The sequence below is a fragment of the Azolla caroliniana genome, unplaced genomic scaffold (genome assembly GCF_043228905.1).
Source record: "Azolla caroliniana isolate FFs.n. ecotype wild unplaced genomic scaffold, voAzoCaro1.0.p SCAF_64, whole genome shotgun sequence".
NCBI lineage: Eukaryota > Viridiplantae > Streptophyta > Polypodiopsida > Salviniales > Salviniaceae > Azolla > Azolla caroliniana.
Genome location: NW_028230499.1, coordinates 49,501 through 73,266, shown reverse-complemented (window position 1 = coordinate 73,266; position 23,766 = coordinate 49,501). Strand labels below are relative to the sequence as shown.

Genomic DNA, 23,766 nt, shown 5'->3' with positions numbered 1-23,766 from the left:
ATAAAACTGTATTCACAAGAAGATGAAAAACAACCAACAAGTACAAAGGAGAGGAGAATGTGCTTATATGGTCACTGTCTTTCTACACTCCCTATTGGGAAAGAGGTGAGAACTTAACTACCTACCTACTAACTATGGGTTATAGAAGTTAAGTTCTATGACACATTAGTTATGATACAAAGTGGTGGGATGTGTACACACTTGGCTTCTTCTTCTTTTTTATTATAAAAGATTTTCTTCAATAGTATTAAGAACAAAACGCCCAAAGGCTACAACTTGAACCTAACTACCAAGGAGGTTACAACTTTTCCTATACAATGCTGTAAAATACAAGGATGTTTACATTTGTTGATATTCAAGAAAGAGTCCATGGAAGTCGATATTGTCATTGAGGTTCTTGAGTTGACATTGTAAACAAGGGCACCTTTTTCCATAAGTGAAGAAGCTTTTTCCTTTTCTTGTTCACAGTATCTAGGGAACCCTGCATATTGTCATACTGGCCATGGACTACTGCCAACAAGTTCACCCATATCTCAGACAGCACATCTAAGAGATGAATGTCTACCCCATCATAATGTCAATTACATTGATATTTCCATAATGCCCATAATGTTATTGTGGTCACAGTTTTCCAAATTTGGACAGATCGCACCTGCTTGCGAGGTTGCTGGAAGGGACTAACTAATATCAATCTTCTATTATGTATTGTCATTGCCTCATGAACATCGTTTGCCTCATACAACATCAAGCCAGAACGTAATACTCCCCACATCTCTGATCCCCATGAGAATAGGCAACCTACATTGATTGTTAGGAATAAATACATGACTTTCTTCCATACTTGTTGAGCAAAAGAACAGGACCATAAGACATGCTTGGTAGCCTCCAAAGGTTCATGGCAAAAGCCACATTGCCGCAAATTGGGTGCGACATTCCCTTTCAATGAATGACCAACAGGTAGTGACATATGCACTAATAACCATCGAAAGAGAATAAATTTAGTTAGCCCCTTGAATGACCATATCCATTTCCAATAGGTTCCCAAATGCAAAGTGGAAACACCCCAATTGGTCCAATGTTTCTGAGCTGCTGGTATCGTTACATTCTGAGAGAGCAGTAATGATCTTCCAAGTTTTATTGATGTGTACACACTTGGCTATTCCTAAGGTGTGTTCCCACGATAGGGAAGTTGAGTTTGATTCTCAACACTAATATATTATTTGAAAGAGAAGAGCTATCAAATGAAAAGTTCACAAAAAGTTTCTCATGGATACCGATCATAATCTAACAATGCAAGAACTGAATTCGTGAGGAAAGAGTAGGTGTGTATTCACAAGCAACAACTCCTGTTCAATCCTCTGATTTCTCTTATAGAAGGGGTATTTTGAAGTGAAGATGGAAAATCTGGGCAACTTTGTCCCCACAGCCAAAGAACGATAGTGAAGAGTGGGAGCTCTCATCGCTTGGAGCATGGTGGGGGAGGAGACTGATGATGATGGATGGATGGATGATGGTGAAGATGCTCTTCTTCTCATGAGTACAAAGGAAGGGGTCATGCCGTGTGTAACCCTAAACTGCTCGTCTATTAGGGGTTTGCTAGGGATTCAATTTGCTTCTATGTCAGGAGGCAGTCCACAGAAATAAAATTTCAAATTTCTTTCGTTCACACCATATGTCATATATTATTGGTGAACACAAGGTTAGATACTAACGTCGGGTTAGAAAATGGTGGCTAGTTTAGTATTGATAGAAGTTGAGTTAGAAACATGGACCTAGGTTAGAAGTGACAGGGCCCGAGTTAGAAATATGGACCCGCGTTAGAAGTGGTATAGACCGGACCGGGTTAGAAATTTCAATGGCTCAGGTTAGTTACAAACGTGCACTTGTCCTAGATAATGAATGATTTGACGATGCAGATTGCTCGCACGTCTATCCATGACCACGACTTCCTTCCACACAAGCCGTGTTATTATTTGGTTGCAAATACAGATGTGGCGTGTCCCATCACATCCATCCATCCATAACATATGTATACATATATATGTACTGTGTACATATATATATATATATATCTTCGTATCAGATCATACGATGCATGGCATGGCATGGCATGCCTTCACTTCTTTTTGTTTTTCTTTTTCTTTTGAGAGAGAGAGAGAGAGACACCGACCCCGTCCACCCACAGCCAGAGGCACACAGACAAACCACCCACAGAGAGAGAGAGAGAGAGAGAGAGAGAGAGAGAGAGAGAGAGAGAGATGACGCCATCATCGTCCCCCATGGCCCGGGCCGCTCCTCTTCCTCTTCCTCTTCCTCGTCCTCTTCGTCGATGGCCAAAACAAAGCAGAGCGGCCTGACCAAAGAAAGCAGAACTCATCATCATCATCATCATCATCAGAGAGAGAGAGAGAGAGAGAGCAGAGAAGACAGAGAAGGCAGGCAGGGCATGAGAGGATTGGCAGACCATGTCACACAAGTACCAGGTAGAGCGATTCCTCACCACCACCACCACCACCACCAATCCCAACAATAATCCCAACAATAACAACAACAACAAAATAATGGGGGTAGGAGTTGGGTTGGGGTTGGGGAGCAGAAGCCGACGATGGAAGCACGTGAAGACGAGCACGGTCCTCCTCATTACCACTCTCCTCGCCTTCACCACGTGCGCCTGGATCTCTTTGGTCTTCTCATCACGCTACACTTGCAGGCACCAGAAGAAACAACAAAGCATCACCACCGCCTCTTCTTCTTCTTCTTCTTCTTCTTCTTCTTCTTTCCCTTGGGAACCTTTGGAAGTGGAATATAGCAACACCAATACGACTGGTAGTAGTAGTAGTAGTAGTAGTAGTAGTAGTAGTCGTCGTCTTTATATTGGAAGCAAATGGCACGGATTCATCTCCTCCTCTAATAAGACAGAGGATCTGAGGATGAGCCAAATCGTGTTCGGAATTGCGGGTGCCGCTCAGCTGTGGCCACGGCGCAAGGAGTATGTGAAGCTCTGGTGGAAACCTGGGGAAATGAGAGGGTTTGTATGGTTAGAGAAAAGCATCGAAGAAGAAGAAGAAGAAGATAATCGGAGTTCTTCTTCTTCTTCTTCTTCTGATGATGATGATGATGAATCTCTCCTCCCGGAAGTCAAGGTGTCAGAGGATACCAGCAATTTCACTTACACCAATCCAACAGGTCATCCTTCGGGCATCCGAATTGCGCGAATTGTTCAAGAAGCTTTCAGGTTGGATCTACCAGATGTGCATTGGTTTGTGATGGGAGATGACGACACCGTGTTTGCAGCAGACAACCTTCTACGAGTCCTGGGTAAGTATGATTCCAAGGAATTGTACTATATAGGGAATCCTTCAGAGAGCCATTCATCAAACACATATTTCAGCCATGGGATGGCATTTGGGGGAGGAGGGATCGCCATTAGCTATGCGCTTGCCAAGGCCCTCTCAGGCATGTTGGATGACTGCTTGGAACGTTACCCCTTCTTGTTCGGGAGTGACGACCGTCTACATGCATGCATATCTGAATTGGGAGTCCCTCTCACCAAGGAACCTGGCTTTCATCAGGTGAAACAAAAACCCAGCCTTCTCTATTCATGTAACCTATGAAATATGTTTCTCTCTTTGTCACTGCGTGACTTCAACTCAAGGGTATTCTCTCCTTCTGAATTAAACAACAGTCAGTATGTACACTATATACCCACATAATAATAATAAAAGGAGGTGTTTACAGATCAAACAGAAGACTCTTTTATTTGATACATTCCGCTAAAGGACTTCTACTTGTATTTTGCTCGTAGTTTGATGTCCACGGAAATGCATTTGGTCTGCTTGTTGGCCATCCGATCGCACCTTTCATATCGATGCATCATCTCGAGGAAATGGACCCATTCTTCCCTCAATACAGTGCAATGGAGGGATTGCAGCATTTGACAAAGGCGATGAAGACAGAGCCAAGTAGCTTCTTGCAACGATGCATCTGTTATGATCGGAAGAAGCAGTTGACGTTCTCTATTTCTCTTGGCTATGTGGTACAAGTATACCCATATGTTCTCCTGCCTCGAGAGTTGGAAAGGCGTGAGATCACTTTCAAGGCATGGAACAAAAAGAACGGAGGAGGGGAGTTCGATTTTGATACACGAGCAACTAGTAGGTCTGTTTGCAACAAACCGATACTCTTCTTTTTGGATGAGATCTATCATGATGGAATAGACATGGTGAGTATTTACAAGCGTGATGTGCGGAGAGATAGCAGGAGGAGGTGGTCATTCTGCTTCTCATATGCATCTCATCGAGATGATATGAAGCATATTCGAGTTGTGAGCAAACCCATGAAAGAACGCTGGTTCAAGGTAATGAAAGGTCAAAAAACTTAATTTTGAATTTGGTTTTGCTTTCCTTTTTCCCGTCATCTTGTTTTTTGTTTTTGATCATTGCTTCTTCATTTCAACATAGAATTTATGGTCAGGAATTTCATATACTGTTAGTATTATCACTACATGAGATTATGCATGACAACATATGAAACCAGAGATGCCTGGACACTAGAAATCTAACCTAATATTTTCTCTGGAAGATTCTGAGATGAATTTTTACTGATGATCTCTGGAATCATGCTTTAGTTGAGTGTTATGCCCTTTATTCCTGTTGAACACAAATGCACACGCTCTTCTGGGCCAAAAAGGAAACAGCAAGGACAAGTAGAATGAAGTAAATCAAATTACTTCATTACAGGGAATTCATGACATGAATAGATATGACCAAATAGAAATCAAATGTCTTATGAAATTTTTTATCGTTTGTGTGTTTATATATATGCAGACACATTGATTCTCAGTTAAAGAGGGAGAGGGTTTGATAAATTATGACATAGGTATGAAATTTATTAAAGTGGAGTTTTAGTTATAGATTAAATGGATTCTCCTACAGTGTGTCGAAAGATCTGCAGCGAAAATACTTTTCTTTGGATGGATTATGGCAGACAATTGTCAGCAAAAAGAATTAGTGTTCTAGAACAACGACAGAGATCACTTTAATAATGAACTGCAGAACCTAGATATAATCTTGTGCTATGTTTTAAAACAAACATTCATCCAACTGTATTCTTCCATGTATAAAAATCAATGTAGGGCTGCATAATGTAAGATAAAAAAGCCTGAATTAACAAGAGGGCATCACGTTGCCTTAAGCAAATAAAAGTTAGGATATAGTGTTAAAAGGAAGGAATCAGGAAATAAATAAAGATATCAATCCAGATATTGACCTTTTTGGAATGGTGATTGACAGTTTGAGATGCTCGCTACAGGGATTCTTTTATAGTCACACAGATTCTTTTATAGTCTTGCTCGCGGCTAGGTTCACTTGTTCAATTTACATTACTAGATTACATTTCGCTTCTAGTTTATAGATGAACTCAATTTGGTTTGGGCATTAGACATGATGGTTTTAATAGTTTTTTGGTTCTTGTGTGGTCACTTTAACATTGTTTTCTTTCTGTCCCTCCTGTCTTTTAGATCCTACAACCATTGGAAAAGAATCTAGAGGATTATTATCCTGAAGTTTTAAATCAAATATCCTCTTCCATATGATCTAATATATATATATATATATATATATATATATATATATTATTGAACCCATTCGGATATTTGAAACAAAACCAACCTCATAGCCATGAAGCATGGTAATCCATGAAGTACTCTTGTGACACTAGGCATGTGTTAGATTCTTGTATTTTAGTAGACTGACCTATATACGAGAAGGCAGTCTATTGTAATGCGATGCCATGTTTTTAGATTTTAATATTTATTGCCATGGCCCATAAGATCTTTTGCCATGCCTCTTGTTAGGTAGAATTGACGAATTGATATGTTAAAATCTGTAATTAAGTGGATGACGGAATAACTTTATAAAAATGGTATGACGACAATGTGTCTGCAAATTTGTTTGCATACATTTATCTCAAACATGATGGTTACATTAACAAGTTGTTTACAAGTATTGCTTTCAAAAACAACAAACAACTGGTATGTTTGAATGAGATGCATTTACTGGACTTGGTTTGAGGGCTTGAATTTGTCTTTAGGACTCTTACTTGTTTGAAGAGGCTTGTCTCCTATCCTTTGCTTGTTACTTGTGGGGAAAGTTGACGTGAGAATGAAATTTGGTTATCATATCTGCTGATAATTTTTGACATGTAAAAAACCATTTAATAATCTTCACTTGATAAGCTCAAGTATTCGGTATTATTACCATCATGAAGGAGGAATAAGTACTGAAAGTGTAGCTTTCGCCGCAAATATTTGTTATTTGTTATCATTTCATTCTAACTTTTGTTTATGCGCATCCCTGAGAAGGTAATATTGTGTAGATTGCATGTTTAATGGATTTAAAAATTCTCAGTCGCTACAAATGCTTTAACAAAGGTTGGTAATGGTTTCATAGGCTCCAAGGAGACAATGCTGTAAAGTGGTGGCTTTGCAGGATCAGAGCTCAAGTATCAGTATAGATTCATGTTGAATTGGGAGAAAAAGAGAGATTCTCATTCTCAGCATGTTTGATCGCTGGACTTCAGTCGTCATTCTTCGGCATGTAGCAAAATACATTTCTTCTTGCTTGAACGAATCAAAGATTGCATTGATACAAATGTCTATTACTTTGCCATAAGATTAGATGATATCAGCTCCTTTTCTATCAAATGCAAAAGGATCGAGCAGCTAATTTTATTGAGGTTTCTTAATTGTTCATGTCCACACGTTTCCCTGTACTTTGTAAAAATTGATTCTTTAAGAGAATTATTGAGATACAGTTTGTTTTAACTCATTGAAGTCCTAATCCTTTGGCCCATGTTCTAAACTCTCTTTATTATATATAGTTCAATAAAATGGGTTTGACTGCATAAATCCTGTGCGCATTTATGGTTAGTTTCAGTTTTTGTGTACTCATGATCTGATGAAAAGCTTTTACATTCTGCATTTGTTAGAAAAGGGTGTTTACAAGTATGCAGATATAAGTAATCACTATAAGTGAACAACACAAAAAACAAGTGAGTTCTAATAACACCCTTGATGTTGTGAACCCAAGTTTATAAGGAGTGACATTGTTTTCAGAAAGTCTGGTTTGAAAAAAGTAAACAGCTTAAGCCTTTGAAGGGAGAAAAAGTTCATTATTCTAGGCTGAATTTAAGCAAAATGTAAAAAGCCTTGGAATTTGGAAAACATATTCTACTTTACATAATAAACCTTTCAAGTCTTTTTTTATAGGATTGTATGATATATGTGCGTATAGCTTCCATGCTCCTACTTTTAAGCTTATTAGTAGTTTATTTTTTCCCCACCTATTTGTCTTTGAATGTTAATTGATCGCGATGTTTATAAAAAAGTGCTGCTAGTGCATCAATCATGTGCTTTGGAATATGGAGATATTGTTACCAATAGACTGATTTTTAAATAACATGTCTTCACTATCATGTCATCTTTAAGTTCACTCCATGGTGCCTTCATGATAATCGTTCTTTTGTCCCAAGGTCATCTTAGAATATTGTATTCTATTTATAATTTGTACACTAGTAAGAGTAATAAGACATCTAAATATATTTCATTATCCTTCATTATACTCTATCCAAACAAGCAAAGAAATTAGAATCTTCATGAGGAATGTAACATACCATTGTGCCATATTTAGCATTTACAGTCACCATTTTCTATAATCATACCATATTTTTTGAATTCCTTGCTAATCACACACACCATGCATTGATGAATTAGAACAAATGGTTCCCAAGCTTGTAAAGGAATAAGGCATTGAATAAGTTGACATTGGGATTGTAGTCATCATATCATGTCTTTGTTGTATGCAGTTGGTGTAGTGTTTTTTTGGCAAATACTTTAGGGAATGTGTAGAGGTTTACTACGAGGGCAATGAAAGAGTTTAGTATGAATGTGCAAGTTTAATGTCCAATTGTAAGAAACAAAAATTGTACTTGGGAAGAGCCAAAATAAGGATAAACCATGTATTTTAGTACAATAATGAGCCACTTTGAAATAGTGGAAAGTTTTAAATATCTTGGCCTTGAAGTTCCTTCAAAACATAGATGGAATGAATATGTTACCAACCACTTGGAGCGAGGTAAAAGAATATATTATGCATTCGAGAACATATGCAATGATGGAGAAATTAAGTGATGGGTCCTCAAGAAATATATTTTCAACACTTTGGTGACACTAGTGCTTATCTATTGGGTGGAAGTATGGGGGAGGAGCCTCCATAAGTCCACTTGGCAAGAGTTTGAAAATGTCCAAAGCCTTTTGTTTTTGCCTGTGGGTTTTGGAATGGCGTTAAAATAAAAAAAGGACAATGTAAGTGTAGCGAGAAACAATGAGTTGGAGACGAGACAATGAGGTGAGAGATAAATTAGCAAAACAATTACATTTGCTCATTGGATGGTAAAAGCACATGCACATTCCTTGATCCTAAAATACTAACAAAACGGGAGTTGCAATGTACATGTGTTTGCAAAGTAAGGGTGGAGGAGCCAAATTACAAATTACAGGGTGGAAAGACGAATCGGTGCTACATCATGTACATGAATATGAATTATGAATTTGGGGAGATGCACCCCACCCCTTGTTTGCTTGCTTGCAGTAGACTTAGTAAAGATCCATATTTAAAGATAGAAAGTAACCACCATTGATTGGATGGATGGATGGATGAATGTTGAGAGGAGAACAAATGTTACATTTAAAAATTATGATATGATATATGATATGTAGTAACTTGTAAGTAAGTAAAAGTCGACTTAGTAAGTGACGCGAACGCCTTGGTACCGGAGGATTTCTCCGATGAGCTCGCCCCGACCGGAGCCGACGTAGCGACCCAAGGTCTTGGCTGCACGGATGAAGAGAAAAGTAGGGACTTGGATGACGTCCATGGTGCGCAACATGTCCATGAGCTCCTCGTTCTCGTCACCATTGATGCGCGCAAAGACGGCGGTGTCCCTCATCTTGCGCGCGAGCTTGACGACCGTGGGGTACACCTTCACGCATGGCCCGCAGTGCTTCAGCCCCACGTCCAGCACCACCAGCTTCCCGCTCGCCGAATGCTCTTGGATCAGATCCTTCAACTCCTTGCGGCTGTGAAGCTGCACAATGGGGTTGTCGGCGGGGTCCCCGTAATAGAGCACATCACCCAGCAACTCCTCGGGCCCGATCCCCGCCCCTTCACCTCCTGGCTCCTCGTGCACCACCTCCTTGTTCTTGTAGAACACGAAGTGTGGCACTTTCTCCACCTTCGCCCTCCGGCACAACTCCTGCGTCTCGCTCGACTCGTCGCCCATCACCAGCAGGAAGACAGCGTCGGGGCATGAAGTGCTCAGCTCCACCATGGCCGGGTATATCTTCCGGCTCTTCGGGCTGTGGCTCGCCGCATACTCCACAACCACCAGCTTGTTCTTTGCCGCCTCCAGAGCCTCCTCAAATTGCTTCACCGTGTGCACCTGAACCACATTATTAGCATCCTCATCCTTCACCCCTGCTTCCCCCTCCCCCTTGGAGGACAACATCATGTTCTTCTTCTTCGTCTTCATCTGTTGATGAGAAGAAGAAGAAGAAGAAGAAGAAGAAGAAGAAGCGGAAGTGGCTGCTGCTACCATCATGGAGGGGCTGGGGCTGGGGCTGGGGCTGAAATGGAGGAGGATCCTCCTGCCATCTGACCACCGCCCGCTTCGGCTTCGGCTTAGGCTTCGGCTTCTGTTGCAGCTGTGATTGGACTCATTGTAATAATCTCTATGGTAGGCTGCCATCAGCGGTCTGCTCACTTGCATCATGAGCGTTGTCAGTGTTGAGGAGGAGGAGGAGGAGGAGGAAAGAGAAGACACGATAGATGTCGCCATGGAATGAGTCAAGAAGACCTCAAACTCAAATATATAATCTACCTATCTATAGATGTATACATACATACATACATATATATATATATATATATATTCACACACGCCTCTTTCCCTCTCTGTGTCTTTGTTTTTCTCTTTTGGTGAATCGGGATGGGGGCGGTTGCGTTTGTGTGTCTGCGTCTCTCTCTCTCTCTCCCTCTCTCTGTGTCTCTGTGTCTCTGTGTCTATCTCTCGCTCTGTCACTGCCTTTCCTTCTTCTTAAAACAAAGAAGAAGAAGAAGAAGAAGAAGGAAGAAGAAGAATAGAGAGAGAGAGAGAGAGAGAGAGAGAGAGAGATGGGTTTTGTGTGGCCATCGTCTTTTTCCATTTTTCCTTTTTTATTGAATGGTTGATTTTGAATGCTATGTATAACATATATGTTTATGTATACATATATGCGTACATGCGTACATGAGAATGAATGGGATAACTATCCATCCATTTTATCATGCGCATTATTAACTGCAGCACATTACTTACTTATTATTCATAATCTCATCATTGTTATTGACTTGCTACTATAAGCCCCAGCCTCCAACCAACCAACGTTCACAATCATTTTCATTTTTTGCAAGTGGTAAATTATTGGCTCTAATAAACCCTCACAATAAGCTTATTATTGGTGTTACGTTAGAGCCCACATATATACATACATACATATATCTATCTATATATACATATCTTATATGCCTGATTATTAGTTTTAAACTTGATTTAAATAAGCAGTAGGGGTAATTTGATTATATTTGTAAAACCGATGGGTATTCCATACGAAAGACACGCATTCGCATGGCCAAATGATGGATAACTATTTTTCCCGGAACCATTAGAAAATATCTGACTTGAAACATCCAAGAGAAAGGGATTATTAAAATATCATGTTTAGTAGACTTTGTTTTCTTGTATGAGTTGACACTTTTACGCTCACTAAGCACCACCGTGTCGTGTCTATCACAACGTCATGGATTGTGATTGCAACTTTAAAATCTATGAAAAAATATCTACCTAAACTTGAGGCCATACTCGTAAGAGAAATATTAGGTCTTTTTATTATAAAAAAAACATCCTCCATTGGTATGAAATTAAAGTGGCCAGAGGCATTATACACAATACTCCAATATTACATACAACCGTAGTCAATCTTTGTAGGTAAAGCTAAATAAGAAACAAACCTAGCCAATCTTTGGAGGCAAAGAAAGTACCATGAAGTCATATCCATCTCGAGTGTGCTCTCCTTCTCCCCTCATGAATTTGCTCTCCTCCTCATCCCCTCATGAAATTCTACTTCAGCCCTCGACAACATCATCACTCATCCTTTCAAAACTATAAAATCAGCCTCATTTTCCACATCAACCATCTCGCCGTTTATCACCAAAGTGCGCCAGTTACCAGCAAAATCCTCAACCGTCATGATGAAAGCATCAATCTACTTGCACCAACAGAACAAGTCAGACAACACTAATCTATTCCCACCCCCACACTTGCTAGCGTGAATGAGTCTACTTTCCTCATGCCCTCATGACGATATGCTTCAACCCCCGACACCATCATCACTCATCCTTATCAAAAAATAGGAAATCCGCTTCATTTTCTAATAGGAAGGGATCTTAAGATTTGTCAAAGGAATACGCAAAAATACACAACTCAGGACAAAAAACAAATGGACAAAATACACAGTGCACAGGTTTTACGTGGAAACCCTAAACGAGGGAAAAAACCACGGGAGAACAAATCTTCCACTATATCAACAGAGATTACATGAGAGAAGAATAGACTACAACACTATGTTTTGAACAAAGTATACCCTCTTAGGGTTTCTTGGCAGGCTTCTCAGAGCTATGCCGTTGCCCACTTGCCCTCACACTCTCTGTACACTTACCACTACAGAAACTCTATTCTACATACCAAACATAATGGTTGCCCTAGGTGTATTTATACTTATACACAATATGGGCTATTTACAAATGTAGTCTCTATTACTACAACTTATATTATTATAGTAACAATAGTAGTAGTTAATCAGCCGATTGGTTGACTAGTCGATTCAACTAGCCGACACCTATGTCGACTGTCCAGTCGACCCGACTAGTCAACCTTGTCGTCGACCATCCGGTGCCCGACTAGTCGGTCTTGTCTTCGACTTGGATCATCTACTGTTGACTCCCCCATTCGACTCTTCATGTCCCCTCTCTGTGTCTTCGATTGTCGGCTCTCAGCCCGACCAATCGGCTTCTCACACTAGAGGGACATATTCCTCACATTTTCCACATCCACCATCTTGTTGGGATTTCGGTCCCTCCGGATGGGATGTCCGGAGATGAATGACGGCAAGCCCGGTTACGGTTACGGAACCACCGGATGAAGAGTACCCGGCATGAAGCCGGATGAAGAGTACCCGGTTACGGAACCGGATGAAGATACAGGCCCGGTGAGAGTACTCACCGGATGTGGGGACATATTTGTGAATATGTTTTCCAAGAGCCCTTTGAGGCTATATTTGTAAATAGTCCGAAAGTCATATGTGTATAAATATGACTTAGGGCAAACTGTTTAGTGCTGCTGGCTGTATGTTGTTGCGTATTGTGTATTGCCACTCTTATGTGTGCAAGAGTGAAGAGAGCAGCAGAGAGCAGCCGAGAGCGAGAGAGAGAGAGAGAGACGAAGAGGTCGTTGCCTCTGTGTATTACCGCCGCCTGTGGCGAAGACAGTGAGCTCAAGGTTGTTGCCTTGTAGCTTCACCATTGTACATCTCTGTTTATAGTGATAGTTGGAGTCTGAGGACTCCCGTGGTTTTTCCCATTTAGGGTTTTCCACGTAAAACATCCTGTGTACTCTTCTCTCTATTGTCTTCGTGCATTTTGTATTTCCTGTTTTCTGTGAGTTGATCCTATTCCTCGGTTGTGGCCGAGCACTGTGTTTAGCAAACTGGTATCAGAGCAAGGTTAACACAGAAAATGGAAGGCGGCGGTAGTGGGCCTCCGGGCATGATGGTGTTGAACTCACAGAACTACGCCGACTGGAAGATAAAGATGGAAGACCTTCTCATCGTCCGAGACCTGTACGAACCGATCGACAATGCCGAGATACCCAAGGGGGTAATAGAGTCGGAGTGGAAGCTCCTGAACCGGAAAGCCGTAGCGACGATCCGGCAATATGTCGATGTAAGCCGTAGCGACGATCCGGCAACATGTGGCGAACGATACGAACGCCTATGAGATGTGGCAGAAGCTGTCCGGACTGTATGAGAGGAAGAATGCTCTGACCCGGACCTCCCTGATGAGGAAGATAGTGAATCTTAAGTACCGGGACGGCCAGAGCATGGTCGAACACGTCAGCACGTTCATGGGATTCGTGAACCAGCTTGCGGCGATCAAGTTCCCGTTGGATGACGCAATGCAAGCCATCATGCTGATGTGTACCCTTCCGGAGAGCTGGGAGAACTTGGTAGTTACTCTCAGCACCTCCTATAAGGAAGAGAACTTGTCTTTACTAACGGTAAAGACAAGTATTCTAAATGAAGAAGCGCGTCGGAGAGATAAAGAACCGGCCTCCGACTCGAAGGCGCTGCTTACCGAATCGGAACGGGGAAGACAACGGAACCGGAGTCCGCAAAGACGGGAGAAGTCGGGGACACGGTCACAGTCGAGGGGAAGACCTACATGCTTCTACTGTGGGAAGCCGGGGCACTTCCAGAAGAACTGTCGGCATTTCCGGAAAGACAATGGAACCGACGGTACCGATTCGAAGAAGTCACCGGAGCGAAACGGTGCATACCGGGGAGCCACGGACCGGAGAGGTCCGGATCGGCGAGGGCAGGACCGGAAAGGAACGACGGCACTCGCGGCAAGTGAAGAAGAGATAATGCTCATTACCGAAGAGAGGGAGCTGAACCTTGCCGGTGAAGAGATGACCTGGGTGGTCGATTCCGGAGCGTCGTTCCACCTGACCCCGGAGAAGAAATACTTCTCATCCTACACAGCCGGTGAGCACGGCTGTGTCCGGATGGGAAATGAAGGTACATGCCGGATTGCCGGCATAGGAGACGTGTGGCTGATGACATCAACCGGATGCAAGATGCTGCTGAAGGATGTCCGACACGTTCCGGAGGTTCGATTGAACCTGATTTCGGCCGGGAGGCTAGACGATGAAGGCTACACGGGTAGCATCCGGAACGGTGTCATGAAGTTCAGCAAAGGGAGCCTGATAGTGGCTCGGGCCCGGAAGGTCAACACACTGTACCTGATGAATTCCCGGCTATGTCCGGAGGAGCTGAACGTGGCAGCTGACACTGCCGGTGAGCTGTGGCACAAGAGACTGTGCCACATGAGCGAGAAGGGGATGAAGAGGCTTGCCGAAGACAACCTGATACCGGTAAAGCACGTACACCTGGGGAAGTGTACCGACTGTCTGGCCGGTAAGCAAAACCGGACCTCCTTCCGCTCAAGACCACCGATGAGACGTAGTGTACCATTGGAGTTGGTACACACTGATGTGTGTCAGGTAGAAACGAAGTCACATGGCGGAGCCCAGTACTTCGTAACATTCATAGATGACCACAGCCGGAAGCTGTGGACGGCACCGTTGAAGACAAAGGACCAAGTATTGTCCGTCTTCAAAGAACTCCACGCGAGAGTGGAAAGAGAATCCGGCAAGAAGCTGAAAGCACTACGAGCGGATAACGGAGGAGAATACCGAGGGCAATTCGAGGAGTATTGCCGTTCGATGGGAATCCGGCTCGAGTTTACTGTGCCGAAGACGCCGGAACTGAACAGGCTGGCCGAGAGGATGAACCGGACCATAATGGAGAGGGTCCGGAGTATGCTAGCACATGCGAAATTACCCAAGGGGTTTTGGGCTGAGGCAATGTCGACGGCGACATATGTGATAAATAGATCACCCTCAGTACCCCTGGATGGAGACACGCCACAGAGAGTGTGGACCGGTAAGGAAGTGTCCTACCGGCATCTGAAGGTGTTTGGGTGTCTCACATACGTGCATGTGGCAAAGGACCGGAGAGGAAAGTTAGATCCAAAGTCCCGGCCATGCATATTCCTCGGTTACGGCGACGACGAGTTCGGCTACCGAGTATGGGACCCGGTCGACAAGAAGATATTCAGGAGTCTAGATATCATCTTCATGGAGGACAAGACACTCGCCGATTGGGAGTCGGAGAAGAAGATGAAGAGCTCCAAGTCGACCGGTGAGAATCAACTCTACGAGGAGCAGTCCCGACCGGCAAGGGACCGGTTAGCACTCGAGGATCCGGCCGAAGACGGTGAAGAAACAGAACCGGCCGAGGAAGATGAAACTGATACCGGAACCGACCCCGATCCCGAAATGGATTCGGATGAAGAGGAAATGGAGGAGCCGGTTACCGAAGCTCCGGAACGGAGATATCCTCTAAGAGAGAGAAGGGCCCCTCGGAGATTTCCGGATCCAGAGCACGTGTTGCTGACCGACGAGGGGGAGCCGGAGAGCTTTGAAGAAGCAAAGCATGACACCCAGAGCCGCAAGTGGTTGAGTGCCATGCAGGACGAGATGGATTCCCTGCATGAGAACCACACATATGAACTTGTGGAGTTGCCGAAAGGAAAACGGGCACTTCGAAATAAGTGGGTGTTCAAGCTGAAACCGGGAGATGCCGGCAACCCCCCGAGATACAAAGCCAGGATCGTGGTGAAGGGGTTCCAGCAGAAGAAGGGCGTCGACTTCGACGAGATATTTGCCCCGGTAGTGAAGATGACCTCCATCCGGACGGTGCTGAGCATAGCGGCAAGCATGGACCTCGAGGTAGAACAGATGGACGTGAAGACGACATTCCTTCACGGTGACCTCGAAGAAGAGATCTACATGCAGCAACCGGAAGGATTCGAGAAGAAAGGGAAGGAGCACCTGGTATGCCGGTTGAAGAAGAGCCTTTACGGACTGAAGCAGGCTCCTCGGCAATGGTACCGGAAGTTCGACTCTTTCATGACCGACGAAGGGTACCACAAAACGCAGGCTGATCACTGCGTATTTGTAAAGAAGTTCGAAGGAGGAGACTTTCTAATACTCCTCCTGTACGTGGACGACATGTTGATCGTCGGACGGGACCAGGTCAAGATACGGATGCTGAAGAAGGCTCTTCACCGAACCTTCTCAATGAAGGACTTGGGTCTGGCGAGGCAAATATTAGGGATGCACATCATCCGGGACCGGAGGAAGAAGCAGTTGTGGCTGTCACAGGAGAAGTACGTGACAAAGGTGCTTCAACGGTTCAACATGTCGGAAGCAAGACCGGTCGGATCGACCCTCCCGGCAAACTGCAAGTTATTCGGCAAGCAAAGTCCCAAGACAAAGGTTGAAAAGGAGGATATGATGAAGATACCATATGCCTCTGCCGTCGGGAGCTTGATGTACGCAATGGTGTGTACCCGACCGGACATTGGATATGCAGTCGGAGTGGTGAGCCGGTATATGAGTAATCCCGGCAAAGAGCACTGGAATGCGGCCAAGTGGATACTCCGATACCTGAAGGGCACGGCAAACGTGTGCCTCCGATTCGGCTCCGGTAAGCCCGAACTCGACGGCTTTACCGATTCGGATATGTCGGCTGATGCAGATACCAGCCGGTCCACATCAGGGTATGTGATGACGTATGCAGGGGGAGCTGTTTCGTGGCAGTCGAGGCTGCAGAAGACGGTTGCATTGTCAACCACGGAGGCGGAGTACATGGCGGCTGTTGAAGCCGACAAGGAAATAATATGAATGAAGGACTTCATTGGAGAGCTCGGTATCCGGCAGGAGGAGTACCGGCTCTACTGCGATAGTCAGAGTGCCATCCATCTTGCGAAGAACGCGGCCTACCATTCCCGGACGAAACACATCCAGCGTAGATACCACTGGATCCGGGAAAGGATAGAAGACAAGGAGTTCGTGCTGACGAAGATCCACACGGACGAGAACGGGTCGGATATGCTGACCAAGGTGCTCACACCCGACAAGCTGGAAGCATGCCGGAAGAGGATCGGATTGGAGAGACATCCCATGCCGAAGTGAAGGGGGAGTTTGTTGGGATTTCGGTCCCTCCGGATGGGATGTCCGGAGATGAATGACGGCAAGCCCGGTTACGGTTACGGAACCACCGGATGAAGAGTACCCGGCATGAAGCCGGATGAAGAGTACCCGGTTACGGAACCGGATGAAGATACAGGCCCGGTGAGAGTACTCACCGGATGTGGGGACATATTTGTGAATATGTTTTCCAAGAGCCCTTTGAGGCTATATTTGTAAATAGTCCGAAAGTCATATGTGTATAAATATGACTTAGGGCAAACTGTTTAGTGCTGCTGGCTGTATGTTGTTGCCTATTGTGTATTGCCACTCTTATGTGTGCAAGAGTGAAGAGAGCAGCAGAGAGCAGCCGAGAGCGAGAGAGAGAGAGAGAGACGAAGAGGTCGTTGCCTCTGTGTATTACCGCCGCCTGTGGCGAAGACAGTGAGCTCAAGGTTGTTGCCTTGTAGCTTCACCATTGTACATCTCTGTTTATAGTGATAGTTGGAGTCTGAGGACTCCCGTGGTTTTTCCCATTTAGGGTTTTCCACGTAAAACATCCTGTGTACTCTTCTCTCTATTGTCTTCGTGCATTTTGTATTTCCTGTTTTCTGTGAGTTGATCCTATTCCTCGGTTGTGGCCGAGCACTGTGTTTAGCACATCTTGTCGATTAAGACCAAAGTCCTATACATATAAAATGGAGTGTCCTCTCCTCCCCTCGTGAAAATATGCTTCAGCCCCCGACACCATGTTCACTCATCTTTATCAAAAATAGAAAATCTACTTCATTTTCAACATCAACCATCTCGTCATTTATCAGCAAACTCTTGTACATACAAAAAACAGAATGAATCCACTCTCCTCAGCCCCTCATAAAAATCTACTTCAACCTCCGACACCATCTTCACTCATCGCTATAGAAAATAAAAAATAAAAAATCAGCTTCAAAAAATTTCCACATCAACCATGTCACCACTTTTTACCAAATTCCTATACAGTCAAAAAACAAAATGAATCTGCTCTCCTCATCCCCTCATGAAATTCTGCTTCAGCCCTCGACAACATCATCACTCATCCTTTCAAAAATAAAAATCAGCTTCATTTTCCACATAAACCAGCTCGCCGTTTATCACCAAAGTCTTGTACCTACAAAAAATAGAATGAGTCTACTGCTCTCATCCCCTAATGAAAAGATGCTTCAGCCCTCATCACTCATTCTTATAAAAAATACAAAATATGCTACATTTTCCACGTCAACCATACCACCAATTACCAACAAAATCCTCAACCAACATGTTGAAAGCATCAATCTATTTGCCGACACCCTCATCATTCATTCTTATAAAAAATACAAAATATGCTACATTTTCCATGTCAATCATACCACCAATTACCAGCAAAATCCTCAACCAACATGCTAAAAGCATCAATCTATTTGCCTCAACAGAACAAGTCAGACACCACTAATCTATGTCTACCCCACACTTGCTATCGTCATCCTTATCCAAAAACCAAATTAACCACTTCACTTTCTCGAAATCAACCATCTCACCGATTTACGTGAATAGACCATTCTAATATGCCTCCACCACGTCCTCCATCTTAAGTCATATTGTTCGCTCTAAGAACGACGCCTGTGGAGGGAACAACCAACAAGGTGGAATATAGTTCCACTTAAAACACGTTCGCGTTCACAAGTGGAAGGATTGCGCATTCCACTTGTAGAATCTTCTTTAAACGAAGCAAATACACCCTCTCTACAAAAATTGGATGCGCTAGTATCACATGTTCCTCAACTTGATGAGAATTTGCAAATATAAAAATACATGATAGGTCTACGAGTGGAGATCATTAGAAATCATGCAAGTTTGGACGTGTTGATAAGTTAATGTAGGCATAATAAAGTTCAACAATGGCTCAATATGTCACTACTGTGTGACAAGGGAAACACTAACTTAAAGACTTATATTAATTAGGCAACTTTTACAAAAATATGAGGTGTACTTGTATCCATACTAATAAAATGAGTTATAATTTATACTTTGACCCATACGTTGTCGTGCCTTACGGCTCCAGAGCGTTGCATGAGTCGGGTGGGAACCGTTGGGGTTTTGGACTAGGAGGAAAAAAAATTCTAAGGCAATTAAGAATATGAAATAAATTGTAAGAAAGAAAGATATGAAAAACTCGTGAATCCCACGAGTATAGTGTATTAGTGAGTACTCAAATTAAGATAAGAAAATAGTTAGCAAACTCGTGGATCCCACGATTATATTATATTAATCAACCCTTGTAAAATAATCAACAACCTCTATACATCTTTCTCTCTTCCTTATATAGTGTTGGAAGAGTCTAAGTTTATCACATGCAAGCATCATGCTTTTCCTATCTTTAGTTTTCATGCACACAGCATGTGCATGATTAGCTTTCTATCTCCTCTTTCTCTCTTCCTTATATAGTGTTGGAAGAGTCTAAGTTTATCACATGCAAGCATCATGCTTTTCCTATCTTTAGTTTTCATGCACACTGCATGTGCATGATTAGCTTTCTATCTCCTCTTTTCTTTTAACTCGAGTGTCTATGCATGAATAACTTTTTGTACCATGCATGTCTAGAATATTTACATGGGATAAAGTTTAGTATAACTTTAAAATTCATAATACGCTAGTATAATGATAAGGCTTAACATTATTAACATGGAGGTGCAAGGTTCGAATCTTGCCCTATGCATGTAATATATAATTTTATACTTTCTTCTATTTACAAATATGTCTCTTCATCTGGTGAGAGACTCTCTCCGACCTTCTTCATCCGGCTCTTGCCGGTTCTGCTTCATCCGGTTCTCGCCGGTTTTCTTTATCTGGTTCTTACCGGATCCTCCTTACCGGTCCTCTTCGTCCGTTTCTCACCGACTCTCACCGGCCTTCTTCATCCGGCTCTTGCCGGGTCTCCTTACCGGTTTCGGTCCTCACCAGTTCTTCCTTCCGGCTCTCACTGGGTACTCCATATCCTATCCGGAGAAACCAAAAATGTAATTTTTCACGTAGTGTGTGAATTACACTACAACAACGTGCATGCATATAATTGTGGACAATGTAGGATAGTGCACATTAGGATAATGTGATTGGAATAACTAACTTATTAAAGTATTCAATACTTGTATTTAAAGTTGATCTAATCTATTCCACAGTTTGTTCATATGGGATCAAACCATATGTATATAATTGTGGACAATGTAAGGCAGTGAACTTTAGGATAATGTTGTGGAAATAACAAACCTATTAAGGCTTTCATACCTGTATTTAAAATTGATCTACTCTATTGCTTAGGTGATTCACACAGGATCAAACTCCAAACGATAACGCAAGTGGAACCATTATCAACACACTACACAATCTAAGCAGCAATGGAATAGAAACATAATAGTTTTAACAATAGAAGACAAAGATCCATAATAACAACATGGACAGTCATGGCAACAATTGTAGGGCCATGTTATGTTAAGGTTAGCTTGGACCAAAATCAGCCTCAATTTAAACTAATTCATGTTTAACACGTTCGCGTTCACAAGTGGAAGGATTGCGCATTCCACTTGTAGAATCTTCTTAAAACGAAGCAAATACACCCTCTCTACAAAAATTGGATGCACTAGTATCACATGTTCCTCAACTTGATGAGAATTTGCAAATATAAAAATACATGATAGATCTACGAGTGGAGATCATTAGAAATCATGCAAGTTTAGACATGTTGATAAGTTAATGTAGGCATAATAAAGTTCAACTATGGCTCAATATGTCACTACTGTGCGACAAGGGAAACACTAACTTAAAGACTTATATTAATTAGGTAAGTTTTACAAAAATATGAGGTGTACTTGTATCCATACTAATAAAATGAGATATAATTTATACTTTGCCCATACGTGCATGTATGTAATTGTGGAAAATGTAGGATAGTGCACATTAGGATAAGTGATTGGAATAACTAACTTATTAAAGTATTCAATACTTGTATTTAAAGTTGATCTAATCTATTCCACAGTTTGTTCATATGGGATCAAACCATATGTGTATATAATTGTGCACAATGTAAGGCAGTGAACTTTAGGATAATGTCGTGGAAATAACAAGCCTATTAGGCTTTCATACCTGTATTTAAAATTGATCTACTCTATTGTTTAGGTGATTCACACAAGATCAAACTCCGAACGATAACGCAACTGGAACCATTATCAACACACTACACAATCTAAGCAGCAATGGAATAGAAACATAATAGTTTTAACAATAGAAGACAAAGATCCATAATAACAACATGGACAGTCATGGCAACAATTATAGGGCCATGTTCTGTTAAGGTTAGCTTGGACCAAAATCAGCCTCCATTTAAACTAGTTCATGTTTCTCCATAAGTTTGGTAGTAAGCTATGCACGCGGTGAAACCAATATCATAAATCTACTAATCAAGCATATAAAAATAAAATTGAAACATATAGAAGATTATAAAGAATAGAATCCACTAGGTAAAACCCAAAATTTGTATTAATAATGCGAAATCTTAACAAATCGTCAGTGTCATATTCTTCATAGAGTCTATTACATAGCAATCAATTCATCAACGTCATTTTCTTCATCATCTTGTGTAGAACTCTCTTCGGCTATACGTGCATTGGTTTCCCCTGTTAGCCGAGCCAACGAAATATCTTCTATAAGCTCATCATCAAGCTCTATTAGCTCCCCCGGTTCGACGGCTAACGGAGGAATAGGCTCTCGCGAAGCAGGTTGAAACCTTTCTGTATTGGCGAGGTTCTTTGCACCGACCTCCTCATCCTGGTCTGGGCACTCCCACAAAGCCTTAATCCGCATATTAATAAATATAACTTGGTCCTCGTCCTTCTCCAATGCAACTGTATTTCTAAACAGCTTCAATGCACATGCTGACGTAGTTCCTGTGATGTAAGTAACAAGAAGATTTAGTTGTCAAACGAAAAAAAAGTGATTGGTTATCTCAAGATCGTTACCCTAGTTCGAGGAATACCTATGCCAGAAAAGAGATCTAATATCCAGTCTCCTTCGACAAAAAACATCTCGATCAAGCGCATCATAAGTCGTTGAGGTTTTTGGTATGGGTTGACAAGTCCCCGTTCTGTCGTGGTGACATGTCGCAATTTCCGAGTCACTGCTGGATATACCAACAGATTTGAACCTCCCACTTCATTAGAATGCTCTTTGATTCTCTGTTTCTTAATTTCATCGAAGTAGCCAACCATTATGTATTCAATGGCATTAACGAACCGAAAAGTTGGCCCTCTATTTACATTGGTCTTGATCCTATAAAAAATAATTCATCGAGTTAAGAATAGATTCAACAACCTTAAGAAATGCAATATAGTGAAAGACACCTATAAATAATCCTTACCATGCAAGGTTCTCGATGCCATGGCAACGAGATCTCAAAGCTTGAGCTACCGAGTACCCTTGGTCCATACTATGAAAGACAACTATTCGCCACAAGGATGCAGTCGTTAGCTCAGCGAAATCCTTGACCATCTTCTCCAATTGTTTAAACCTAAACGGTTCATCATCGTATGATGACCCAGCCATTTGAAATCCGTAAGGAATATCCGCAATCATTAGCGTATATTCCTTCTTTGGCACCTTCTGGATCAAGTCGATGACATCACCGCAAACCACATTGTAGTAAAGATCTCTCGTAATATCTTTTTTGTGGCTAAATTTTTTAAATGAGCCATCTTCCTCCATTTCGTACGCCTTGACTAAGCGACGATCCTTTTCTTTTCTGGCTCGCTCGAGATGTGCAAGGAAGGATGTAGGGAAATCGTGTATATCCTTAACTTCTCCTTGTTTCTTGCCTCGACACGGTTTCTAATAGAAGCAATAGGACATCAGGTATTATTATACAAGCTCTACATATGATGAAAGGGTAATGAAAAAACATGAATACTAACCCAATCCTTGAATGCAATAAAATACTCTGATAACGCCTTATACGAAGACGTTGGAGGATAAGCCTCGGTCACTTGTTCCCAAGTTATACATCCAAGTTGTTTCATCATAACTTCTTGGATCTTCATGTACACCTTATGACTGTAAAATTAGAAATCAAGATTAGAACTTTGAATTACACCAGATAGACTACAATTTCAGTATTTGAAAGACTTACTTATTGAACTCAGTGACCATTTCTGAAAGGCTTAAATCTTTCGCCACAACCCTTGACAAAACCGACACAAGAAGCTGCTCGTCCTTAATACCTTGCATCGCTCTCCATAAAGACAGCTTCATGTCATCTGCCGCTTCTTCAATTGTCAAGTCAATTTTCTTGGCGGCTTGTGACTTTAACTCTAGTTGAGGGTCAACCCTACATTTCTTTTGTCGTTGACCCTTTACCTCCTTATTCTCCCACATTGAGAAGATTTGATCTTGTAGGTCCCATACTTCTCCATCTCTAAACGCCAATTGAAACCAAGACTCATACTTTCGAAGACCATTGGACCTAACATTATCATCTACCACAATGCCGACTTCATGCAGACATTGACGTCGAAGGCCTGGATGTAACTTCACACCAAACTTTTGTTTCACATCTAAATACTCGTGGTGGAAGAACCGTATACGCTCAATGGACGACATTTTCTGCCTATAGTCATTATCATTATTATGGTCCCATGCCAACAGCTTAGCCTCTTCGGTTGTGAGCCCAACATAAATTTTGCACTCGGCATACTTGAAGAAGAAAGTGGTTGGATGTTCTCTCACAAGTTGCCGACGTGCCTC

The 23,766-nt window shown here is 42.3% G+C and overlaps 2 protein-coding genes across 2 annotated transcripts; one reads left to right on the top strand and one right to left on the bottom strand.

The window, feature by feature from the left end:
• Nucleotides 1-2,542: 2,542 nt before the first annotated feature.
• Nucleotides 2,543-6,907, top strand: LOC147849453 (uncharacterized). The gene is made up of 3 exons (XM_087337524.1): nt 2,543-3,572; nt 3,806-4,357; nt 6,450-6,907. Exons 1-3 carry the CDS (start codon nt 2,562-2,564, stop codon nt 6,522-6,524), a joined length of 1,638 nt encoding a protein of 545 aa, XP_087193650.1. The 5' UTR covers nt 2,543-2,561; the 3' UTR covers nt 6,525-6,907.
• A 1,493-nt stretch (nt 6,908-8,400) lies between these two features.
• On the bottom strand, nt 8,401-10,130 carry CDSP32 (chloroplastic drought-induced stress protein of 32 kD). The gene has a single exon (XM_087337526.1). The coding sequence runs from the start codon at nt 9,892-9,894 to the stop codon at nt 8,803-8,805; it is 1,092 nt and encodes a 363-aa protein (XP_087193652.1). The 5' UTR covers nt 9,895-10,130; the 3' UTR covers nt 8,401-8,802.
• Between the last annotated feature and the right edge of the window lie 13,636 nt (nt 10,131-23,766).